Source organism: Alligator mississippiensis, chromosome 5 (assembly GCF_030867095.1).
Source record: "Alligator mississippiensis isolate rAllMis1 chromosome 5, rAllMis1, whole genome shotgun sequence".
NCBI lineage: Eukaryota > Metazoa > Chordata > Crocodylia > Alligatoridae > Alligator > Alligator mississippiensis.
Genome location: NC_081828.1, coordinates 23996714 through 24008955, shown reverse-complemented (window position 1 = coordinate 24008955; position 12242 = coordinate 23996714). Strand labels below are relative to the sequence as shown.

The window sequence follows — 12242 nt, the reverse complement described above, 5'->3', positions numbered from 1 at the left end:
TAATCTTAAGAATCAACTATGACAATACAATCTATGAGCCAAAGTCCAAGCCCAACATACCGGCAACTGCTGTTCAGAAGGAAATAGCATTATTATTCGCAGTTCCCTCATTTACTGAACAAGGTAGAAGTTCTTTGAGTTCGTCATGCTTCGGCGTCCACATTTCTGGTGATAATTAGTTATACTGACCAGAATCACTTTTCTGGGCAGTTCCAAGGGAGTATATCAGTAAATCATCAGGTGGACCCATAAACCATTTCAGTCTGTCATTATCTGTCAGACTTGTCACCTGGTCAAGAATCACAAAAGAGGGTCAACACATCCTTTGCCAGAAGTCACCTACGTGATATCATTCTACCAAATCAAGGGAATGCTTTCCTGTAAGTGCACACACTTCATTCCCCATCTGCAGAACGTGAAGATACCAGTGCTAATTTTAATTTTACAACTGTACATCTCACACACACAGATATACATTCAATTTTAGTTAGCCTTGGCTTTCAAGAACCAACTTAATGTCAGCTTCTACATGCATAGTGCTCAGAGAGATCGATCAGGAACTTACTCTATTGCTGGAAAGCTCTCTCCCATCCCTTCTGAAGAAACATAATTCAGCTTGAAGCAAGTTCAAGATCCCAGCACAGAAAGAAGAAAGAAAAGAGACTACCTGAGAACTCAGAGGCACATTGACAAAAAGATGGTCTGGAGAGATGTAGGTTGAACCTCAAACCCACAAGCAGCGACTGGGGCACATAAAGAAAGAGTAAGATGTGTAAGATCTTTGTTACTTTGAACTGTTTTCTTTGTGCCTGTCCTATTTCTATGGATTTAGTGCTTTGTTCAGAAGCTGTTTGTCGCTGGGTCACGGCTCCTGGAGAGGATTGCATGGAAAGAGCCAACCCCACGGGCAGTTATGCAATTCAGAAATAGAACCCAATGGTCCTGTTAGAAGTAGGATGAATTCACTTGGATAAAAGGGAAGGTATTCACTTGAAAGGAGTGCTAATGGAGTGACAGAGTCCAAGTGTAGTTCACCCTTGAGCCATGACAATGGTTTTCATGAGGAACTTAGTCCTAATCAATGCTCTTTGGTCTGAATCCCCTGACAATTAAATTCCATAGGAAAGAGTAAATTCAGATTTCTGTACTCATTTTCCATATACCCATCACATTAAACTTTTTCACATTTGTCATCCTGACCACTCCAGAAAAGGAATTTCCAACAACAAAAAGTCTTTTTTCCACAGGCATTAGGTCAGGGAACCATACTCATTTTGAAGAATGCCTTACCTACCATCCTACTTGAGACTCCACTGACTTTCTTAGATCAGTAACACTTTCACTGCAGCACTCAAATACTTCTGTGGCTTCAAGTTTGCAGAGGAGCAAGCTTGTGCATTCTGGTGCACCAACCAGTCCAGTACCAGTTGTGATTGACAATGACATTTAAAATCATTGAATTATGGACATATTCAGCAGTCTCAGCACTCCACAGTGCTAACTCACTCATGTTCATGGCTCACGAACAGGGTGGTGGCTTGATCCTCAAGCAGAATCCTACATATACATTTTGGGCCTGCTGCCACAGTAGTCTTTTCTCTCTAAAGTTGACTTATTTTTTTCAGTATTCCTAATGCTTGATGAATGATTTTGGTGTCCTTTTATTTATACCTGCAAACTGACTGAGTGAATGCAGCATTAGCTGATTTAGTGACCTGGCTATTCCAAACCCTGCAGGAAAACAAACAATTTTTGCTTTGCAAAAATCCAAAGCAGATGAAATACAAACAAAAGATAATGGCATTATGTGAACCATGTTCATGAACCAGTAACTGCTATCCTAAAATATTAGAAGCACCTTCACTGCAAGATAAGAGGGACATGGAAAATGTCCTTAGGTTGATTATGGAGGAACATCACTTTCAGGAATGAGAGAAATATCCGGGTGTATTCTTTAGTAAATTAAGCTGAACTGATGTACTTCTCAGATGGAAAAAGGAATGTCTACACAAAGCTCAGCAGCAATTTATACCAGCTTACGTTTAAATGGTGCAAATTTATGATACAGGTAAGACCTTATTTGTCCTAATTTTATATAACCATGTTTCAGAATTAAATCATACCTTTTGATAGGACCTGCAGCTTTGGCTACAAATTAATATGTGCTTCTTACCAACCCATTCTACTCATCCCCTGTTCAAAATGCTTCTACAAGTCTTTCAGAGGCCAATTCATCAAAGTTTTTTCCAGGTTTACACCAGAAAGTCATTTTATTGCTGTTTGAATTCTACACAATTTAGCTGAAATCCGTCCTTCTGGAAATGAAGCTGACTTGTAAAAATAAACATAGAGCCCTCAACACAATACCGTCCATCCCCCTTCCTGCAAATAAATCACTATTCTTGTAGAAATTCAACATCCAGAGAAACACAGTTGTTTTCTAGCCGTAGTGCAAGATTTGCTGCACCTGGACAGGCAACAGTGGGGTCCTTTTGATCATCCATGTTTACAGGAAGAATGGGAAGCGCTGCAAAAGATTAGTAAGCAAAGTCCTTAATCAAAACGGTGTTTCTTTCTGGGCAGGTGGCTCTGTGCAGGGAAGTCAGGGCCTTTTGCTGTTCTCTCTCAGGTCACAGACAGGATGAGAGAAATCAGTTGCAAAACTGAAGGCAGGAAACAATAGAACAGGAAAGAGATCCAGCAAATATGAGAACCCTGGGGATGAGAGGATGAAACTGTCTAAGGAGAGAGAGAAACTAAATTTAAGAGAGGCTCTTCATTATCTAATTAAACTGAATGAGGACCACATACCTTCCTGATAATTTAATGCAGTGTTTGAAACGTTGCTAGGTCTCCTGCTCACTCACTCTAGATCAGCCTACTATTTGTTCCACTACACTAGTTTTAAAGGAACCAGAGAAACATGATAAGTCATAAAGTTGGAACTTTACATATTCAAGTAAATTAAAATGGTAAGTGTAAGATATCAAATGCAGGTATCTGAAATATTTGCACTTGCTCTGCTATTTACAGCTTCATATTCACAGATACATGGAGAAACTGGGTAGATAGACCACCATGTTGTAACTAAGAGGAAAACTGAGTTGACAAACAAACCATAATCTAAACAAATCCATTTTCAGCTTGGCTCGAAATAGGAATGAATGGCTTGCTGTTAAAGGAAAGTCAGACCTTCTAACTGCAGGTTTGATTTAGGACTCTAAATCAGTGGTTTTCAACCTTTTTTGTACCCGGTCCTATTTGCAAACATCATTGGCCAGTCCTGACCCAATGCCCCTCACTCACAACCTGCTGCCCGACACCCCCAGTGTGCGTGGAGCGAGGGGAGGCTCCAAGCAACCCTTGCAACCAGGAAATCTGCCAGCCTGCAAGAGAAACGCCAGGGTTTCCCTCCTTGAAAGGAGAATCCATTTTTAAAGTTTGCTCAGGCCCCTTTCACATTAGCCTTGAGACCCACTTCTGCATCGCGACTCACGGGTTGAGAGATGCCGTTTTAAAGGGCCTACTATTATCCGGCTGGAAAGCATTTTCTAACCTGTCACCAAGTCCCTAAATTCAAAGTTAAAACCAAAGCTCAAGTCTGGCGTAGCATTCTCTGCGGCCTTTGCCCCTTGCACGGCCTACTGATTGCGAGGCCGCAAAGAATCAGTAACTCCTGCCCAGGGAGATCTCCTACTGCAGGATGCAAAAACCAATTAAAAAAAAAAAAAAAAAATCAAGCCTGCCAAGCACAATTCCCCCCTGCTCCCCACAACAGGTGACAAGCCAGAGTCACACAAGTTTGGGGCCACGTTGAACATCGCAGCCGGAGCCACCCACGCGTTTCTTTGGCTTTCCTGAGACTGCCGAAGCGGCCACGGGGAGAAACAGCGTTTCCACCGCCCCAAGGCAGAAACCACCATCCTGTTAGGAGTGGCAGGGGAGGGGGCTCCGCGCTGCCCCGGGCCGGCTGGAGGGGGTGTCGGTGCCGGCGCTCCCGGCGCGGCGACACCAGATGCAGGACGGCGGGCGCCGCGGTCCTCGTCCCCGTCCACAAGCAGCAGGGACTTTCGCGGCGAGCAGCAGCGCGGCGGTAAGAGGATCCCGGCGAGTCCGGTTACCGCCCGGGCGCGAGCCGCGGAGGGGGGACGCCGCCCGCCCGGCCGGTCCCGTGCCGTGCCGTGCCGTGCCGGTGCCGCACGGGGGCCCGCTCTCACCTCGGCGGGGGCGATGTGGAAGGCGTGGGCGATGCGCTCGTAGAGCTCGCGCACGCTGGAGAAGCCCTCCACGCGGCCCGTGGGGCTGCCGTGCGCCAGCTGCGTGTGGAAGTGCAGGCGCGCCCGGGGCTGCGCCGCCGCGCTGGAGGCCGCTGCTGCCGCCGCCGCCTCCTCGCTCTCCACCAGCTTGGACGTGTCCTTGGACTTGGCCTTCTTCTTGCCCCGCAGTCCCAGCGGCATCTTCCCCGCCGGCGCCGGCCACCTGCGGCTTCTCCGCGGCCTGGGCTCTGCCCCTCCCGCGCCGCCAGGTGGTGGCACCCGGGGCCAATGGCAGCCGCGCGCCCCGCCCGGCCCCGTGAAACGCGACGCTGCGCAGGGAACGGCCCGGGGCGGCGAGGGGCACGGGCCAGAGGAGCCGAGGGCTGTCCCCTGAAGCCGGCCAGGTTGGAGCCGTATTGGGCTAGAGGAAAAGGCAATCAGGACTCGTAGTAGAGATGATAGTTTTTATTAGCCCAACAGGATTTTTTTGCAACAGCAGCAACAACCAAAATTCTTTCATTGCAAGCTTTTGGGCACAAACACCCGTCTTCAGGCACTGGAGAAGAGACTGTAAAAGTTCTCCTGGGTAGAAATGAAAGTTCATGTTCCACAGGAGTTCACAGGGGAGCCGATAGATAGGGAACTCCTCCTGGCAGGCAGTAACACTTTCTACGTGTCCATCCTCTTTGGCCCACTCCTTGCGTGAAAGCTCGTCCTAACACCGCTGCCCAGCATGGCATGGTCTTGAGAGGAAAGCGGCAGAAGCTGAATGCCACTTAAAAGCCAGCCACATTAAAAGAGCAAGGGGACATACGAAAAACAGATCCAAAGATCTCCGTGGCCTGAAACGGGAACGCCTGCCCTCAGCCTGCACATCTTCCACTTTTAGCTTCTGCAGAGAGGGCAGGCAGACTGTCTTCCAAGCCATTTGGCAAGAGCTTTCGGTTCCTCCTTTTAAAATGAAATACTTGTATCGAGCAAAATATATCGGGCTTCTGGATATAGCAAGAATAAAGACTAGTGCTGACCAGGATTCCTGCCAGCCCTTGCTTACATAAATCATTTATCCTCAAATGGAGGCAATGCAATTCTTATGCCATCCAAGGTCTTTAACATGCACTGCTTCAAAGGCTTAACATCAGTCTGAAGCAAAAATGGAAGTATGAGCTCAGTGAATAAAGAGTAAGAATACATTAATGCATTACCTAAATATTAGCAAAAAATATTCCATACTGCTCCTGTAACGCTTTTCCAGTACAAAGTCTGGCTTTCCTCTCTCACAAGTAAAATCACATCGACTTCAATGGAGTTGCTTCCCATTTTGTATAATCCAGTATAATGGATTCCATTCCCGAGTGCAAAAGGGTAGGTTTTCCGTGCAGCAGCCCTGCACACTATCAGGACCCACCTGTAGGGTTATGGCTAGAGACAGCATTACACCAATTACACTCAAGAAACCACCTCGCTGAGAAGAGAGAAAACAGGGTGTCTGGAAAAGAACAGCAGTCCCAGGCAGGAGCACAAGAGGAAGTGGATAATTGGGAGGCAGTGCCATGGCAAACGGTCTCAACACTGCTGACCTTAAAGTTTAGTCTAGGAAATCTCGGGAGACACAAATGTAGGTGCCAAGTCCTCTGTCAGTTCCTTGCCACAAACACTGGCAGTGTAAAAGTCCACTGAGACCGAACACAGGGGTGCCATAATTGTCCAGCCACAGTAAGATCAACCCATTCCAAGACAAGACGGCACGAACTCGGTCACAGATCCACAGGCAGGAGCACCCTGCAAACTCTCTCTGGCTCCCTTGAAGGTAGCTGGAGGGGGACTGTCCATAACACTCCTGAGGCAGGGACCATTAGGGGGTGAGGCTCCCTGTGAAGTGGGGAATGGAGGTCCCCAGTTGCGAGAAGGTAGCGGTGACTGTAGGGAGGGGAGGTTGATCCATAGGGGGTTTTCACAGGAATTTTTGAGGGCTAGGTGGTAGCATAACCAAGGGGAAGGATTTAGTCAATTTTTGTTTTACCATACTTGGTTGTCAAAGCATTTGATCACTTCTTTGTATCCCATGTGTTCTTCCTGTAAATAAGCCCTTCTGTTTTTCTGTTGCTTTAAGCCATTATTTCCAGGCAAAATTAATAACTTGGGGGTATCCATTCAACAAAATAGGGGAGTGATAAGCTGACACAAACCAGGGTCTATCTCTGGGAGCACTCTAGGGTTTTTTCCACAAACCCCATGCCACAAAAACCCTTATTCTAAGTCCAGGTTTCTTCCAATCCACTGCCACCCTAACCAGTCCACCTCTCAGGCTGTCTTCACAGGTAACAAAAGGGATCCTGGGGACTGGATCTTACCACTTTATCCCCAACCTAGTGTGCAAGGTGTCAATGTTGAGCTCTCTTCACTATGAATCAGAGAAATGGAACAACTGTATGATTTATTCTGCCTCAGCAGACATATTTAGAACAAATAAAACAATCATTAACGTACAGTCTGGATGTTTATCTTGCTGGGATCATTTGACCCCAGCAGACTTCCTACCTATGGCAGGGGGACTGGACTCGATTTTGTGAGGTCCCTTCCAGTCTCTAATGTCTATGAAATCTGTGAAACTGAATGCTTCATGTGGAGAAAGGAAAAGCATTGCAGCAAAAATCCAGTGAGTTGTATCTAGCACTGTCTTAAGCCTGCAAATAATGTGGAGCCCTATAATTTTAGTTTGCCTTTATCTTTCCTATTTAAGACAGAGAAGACTCATTTGTTACACCTTAGCTATAAATCAAGAAACCTGCAAATCACCATTATCATATCAATTCCCTTTCAAGTAACAAAATGACATTGGAAAGCCTGACAAATCTCTTCTCTGGTAGGATTGTTCCAAGAGCTACATATTGGTTTGAAAAACTGAAAATTTTCTGCTTAGCATACCTGTTGCTTTGATAATGTAAATACTTTATCTGAGATTCTAATTCCTTAGAAGACAACTAGATTTATGGACCTCACATGAGCATGTGATGCTAAACTAGTAGTAACACCAGGGAACGTACAGATCATGGATTCTATTCAATCCACAAAAAAAGGGTGACAGCTTGTCAAAATGTTGCGGTGTGATATTGGACCACAGGGTAAAGCTGTTGATAGAATTAAAACAGTGAGACACAGTATTCCCCTGCATCAGTTATAGCAAATCCAGATGAATAAAATACAGTACATCCATATATGTCAGAATCAAAAGAATAAAAACCAGTCTGTTAAAGACTAAGAACTGGAAGAAGTCTCCTGGTCCATCAAGTCCAGTCCCCAGAACTGACAGAGAATCCTTCGTACAAAAGAGTGCATGAGATGGTCTGGCCCAGCACGTCTGAGTTCCAGGACCAACACATTTCAGTCAAACTCCAACCTCTAGTTGTTGTTAATGTCCAATATTTCAGAGGAAAGTGAGGAAGAAGCAAAATAATGCATTATTGGGGGTGGGGTGGATTTCCTGACCCCTGCAGTTGACCCGCAAAAGACCTCAAATATGGATTGCCAGATACCTCCTGCACAGAGATCGAGTTTCTTTGGTATCCCCATAATGGGGATACTACATACCTGAGACCATATATCATATGCTCTGATTATTGGTCAAGAACTCCTCTCTCCTATCATGCTGTATATTCCATAAACTTGTTAGTTTCTGTGTTCATGCAGTTCATTGACAGTTTCATTGTAAGTAATCAGCAGAGGAAAACAATCTGGATTTAGTCATCTCTAATATGAGGGCAATGGGAGTCCAAACAAGTAATTACATTAGTGGATCAAAATTGAAAATGATTATAACAATTCATTCTTAGATTTATTTAGATGTGTAGTTAATAGGAAAACAGCAGTAATATAATGTTGGCATAAATACTTTTTAGCTGGATCAGAAACCTGAATTCAGAACTTCAGGAAAGTTTGGGTCCAAAAAGCAATGAAAAAAAAAAAAAATCACACAGTTTGACAAGTATTTCTCATTAGTTTAGAATATGAATTTCTATATTTAAATAAATCCTAATTTATCTTTTTTAATATTTGCTCTGTTTTAGAGGAGGCAAGAGAACAGAAGTTGCTTATTAATAGTGTTTCAGCTTAACATCATGTGGTACATGCCACCGGGCAGCCAACAGCCTGTTGCTTGGCTTTGCAGCTGCAGTGTTTTAGACATGCCAAAATCATGGCATGAAAGTGAAGGCTAAAGGCAACTTGGATTTCTTCTGATAAGAAAGTGGGGAGTAGGGGTAGGGGGACGCTAAACACAATGGAGAGCTAAGAGCTATTTAAGCAAAAGGACAATGCAGGCACAAAAATAAGTAAATATAAACAGACCATGAATTTTAGGCTGAAATTAAGGTTTGTAACCCTTCAAGGAATACATTTTGAAAGACAGCCTTTCAGTAGCATTTATATTCATACTGATCTAACTCATTTTGAGATAGTCTAATAAATAGGACTGTATGGCATAGCTGTCCACAGTAGAAGACTGACCTCAATAACCCAGGATGTTTTTTCTGGTCCCATGTTCCTTCTAACATTTTGGAAGGTTATTTATATCCGTCCTAGCTCATGTACATGCAGGCATAAGTTAGCTGAACCTTTCTCTAAAAGTTCAGGTTACAGGGCTGGACACATCCTATATACTCATATCCTACCTGCCAAGGGTGCAGCTACCCTTTTGGTAGCAGGATTAGTACTGGGCAAATGTCAGAATTAGTTTCTTACTCTCAGCTACTCTAGGAACTGGTTTGTGGCAGACTGTGGAAGTATTTGTCTATCTTTCCTAGACCTCTGTGCAGAAGAGATTTTAACTTACCCTTATATCTAGCTTTTTTGACTCTATGCTCCAAACTTCTGTGGACAGGCTACAGATATGTTGGATAAGCTGTTCCTGTCTGCAGCTAAATTGTTTACGTAGTGGATGAACATTCATCAAGAGGTTGGATGGCATTCTGGAAAGTTTTTTTTTCTTTTTGAAATGCAGGACCGAAAGGGTGGAAGACTGGACACATACTGAATGTAGCCACTGTTGCAGATTCAGTGTTGCAAAACCAGTGCCTTTGGCATTATAGGAGAAAAGGCAAGGTTTGCTGGGATCACAGCCATCCAGATGTGGGAGATTCAGCAGTGGTTCGAAAATGTATGCATGAGGAAAGAATTTCTTAGAGCTACATCAAGAAGCTTTTCCCACCCTTCCCATGTTAGAACACTCAATCAACAGAATCAAAACCAGTTTCTGGAAGCTGGGTACTCCAGACTGCCACCAGGTCATTGCAAACCAGTTTGGAAATGGCAAGCAAATCGTTGGGCTGTTGAAGCTTATTAAGAGATTCATTCTCTGGCAAAAAATGCCCCAGCTTTCGGGGAATAGGGTTCCTGAATTGTGCTTGCTCCAGCTGATTCTGACAGCTTTTACTATAAAGGGTGCTGCTTCTCCAATCAGCTGCACAAGATAGTGATGTGCTCCAGCTGAGTGGAGAAACAGCACTCTTTGAAGTAAAAGCCACAGCAAACAGTTGCACAGATGAGCCTTCATTCTTCAATTGTGAATGAAGTGGGTTGCAAGGCACTTAAACAGGAATGATCCAGGTTCTACTGCACCAGCATGGTAAGCGTTTTCCATGCCAGTGGTGGGATTCAGTCTAAACCAAGGAGATTTTTCATTGTCTGTAGACTGACCTGAGGGTAGCTATTCTCAAGCAGCAAACCTTTAAAAGCCGATTAGAATTGGCAATTGTGAAACAAATCATCCACAGACTGGATTGTGGTAAATATGGTTTAAACAGGGACTATGGATTCTTATCCCATTACCTGGATTAGTTCTTGTGACTCCTTTGTTCCTATGGGATGTTTGCCTCTCCCAGTATTGCCCACTTCTGCTTTTGTATTCAAATTTCTCTCTTATATACAGCTTTGTGCACATCCTTTCACAGCATCTGATGAAGTGAGCTTCAGTCCACAAAAGCTTATGCTATGTATGGAACAAGGCACGCACATACACCCCCCAGTTTGGTTAATCCAGTGCTGTAGCAACAAAGTTTGCCACCCAGGGCAAAGCCCACAGTGGCAGCCCACCCTTGTCCCACACACAAATTCGGGAGGTACTCGACCCCCCCCATGCTTGCCCAAGAGTGCATGCAGTGGCAGGAGCTGCCCTTCCCCCATTCCCTGCGTGTAACCCCCCCAGACAAACCACTTGCAGCTCTGTCCTGTGCCCCACCCCAGCTGGGCAGTGCCTGTTGGCACCCCTTCGCTTTGGCACCTGGGGTGGTCGCCCTGCTCGCTCTCCCCTCCCCCCTTGCTATGGCACTGGGTTACTCTATAAGGTACAAATCTACCCTGCCTTCTACTTGACTTCAGACTAACATAGCTAACTGTGTCTTTGTCAGTGAACAAAGAGGTTAATAAGTTCCCAAAAGGTAGTTCCAGAAAGTCCAAGTATATTCCTGGGCAAGGCAACCTACTAGAGAACCTGCTGAATTAAAAGCTTGCAAGTGTAACCAATAGTGAAGGAAAATTAACTGACTGCTGAACTAGGATGCAGAGGCTTGCTAGTAGTAGCATGCATCCTCCTTTTTCTATGCCACTCTAGCCAATTTCCCATGAACAAACAAAACAAGGACAAGGAGTTCTCCAGCAACCGTATCATTACATTAGCATAGCAGTCACAAAACAGTACTGCAAAGACATACAGTCCTGCTTTCTAGGCTTCCAACTCTTATGTGATTTCACTTTTTGTAACATATAATGGGTGATAGTTTGAAAGATTAACAAATTGTGTGCTCAAGTTGCTTTTTTCCTCCTATTTGGCGTTCATCTTGGATGACACGTAGTCATGGGAAGGCTCCAAAGAGGAACAGGAGGGCTATTCCGTAAGCAGGCTGTAGCTTAGCCTCATTCTCACCTGAAGCTAAAACACTTCACTAACACAGTCGCATAACTAAGTGAAAGGGGGGGAAACTGTCCCAGGTGCCAACTTGGGGGCAGGGAATAGGAGCAGGGGCAAAAGTGTGGTGGCTGATGGCAGCTGTGTGTTCACATTCATGATTGCAGCCAGAAACCAGAAGTCAGAGCTTCCACTTCGCCCAGACCACAAGTGCTACCTAATACGATAATTGGTATTAACACAGAAACCTCTTCGCATTAAAACAATGAAAACAAGACAAAAATGAACACAAAAGACAGCACTTACCATGCTACAGAACCAGTTCCTGATCCAGAGCTGTTCTCTCTCCTTCTTCAGGTTTATCCCCAACCATCTTTTCACAGAATTTACCTGACTCCCATCAGGCTGTACCAGGTAAGCAGGACAAGATGGGCTTTTAGCTTTGTAGCAGTTGCTGATACCAGAACTCTCCAGGGGTATCGTCTGCGGCTATCTCAGCTCTTTTCCTTCAGTGTAAAAATAAGATCATCCAGGAAGGCATCTTCGGATGTGCTCAGGGAAGCGAAGTAGCAAGCACCTGGTAAAGCTCCTCAAAGCAAAGGCAGCAAGAGCACAAGTTTTCAGACCTATGGTTCATATCCTTCATCTTGGAGGAAAACTGCATCAAGTACCTGGACTGCACACCACTAGTTCTTGCCTTTTTCCCTTCCCTAAAACATAACCCTATCAGCCTCTTCAAAACAATTGCCTGGAAATAATTATTAACAGGGCATTTGCTAAAAACCATGATCTGGAAGTACTCATGCCAGAGATTAACTAGGACTCTGGTATCCTCTTGTGGCCAGCTAGCACCATGTTTTGTGCACATCTTTAGTTTAATTTGGAACAGACCTATTGAGCTGTTTAAGTAGGAGCAAGCCACATCAAAGTGAAGAATTAAATGCCAAAAAAAAAAAAAAAATCTATGAAGCAAGATATTTTTTTTTTTATATCTTTTATTGGATCAAGACTATAATTGGGGAAAGCTGTTGGACAAGTTTTTGGGTATTGTGTGCCCTCTCTCAGGTGCATTAGTTGACTGGAAA

At 44.7% G+C, this 12242-nt stretch overlaps 1 protein-coding gene across 2 annotated transcripts in view; it reads right to left on the bottom strand.

Moving 5' to 3' along the window:
• The window catches only part of GIPC2 (GIPC PDZ domain containing family member 2), a 47483-nt gene extending 35929 nt beyond the window's left edge, over positions 1-11554 (bottom strand). The window contains exon 1 of one of the 2 annotated variants that reach the window (XM_019489168.2): positions 11464-11554. In XM_019489168.2, the coding sequence (XP_019344713.1) occupies positions 11464-11466 (3 nt within the window). In that variant the 5' untranslated portion in view covers positions 11467-11554. Of the gene's footprint in view, positions 1-4217; positions 4517-11463 lie in introns of those variants that run through there. The other variant, XM_014593823.3, reaches the window with a different exon arrangement.
• Between the last annotated feature and the right edge of the window lie 688 nt (positions 11555-12242).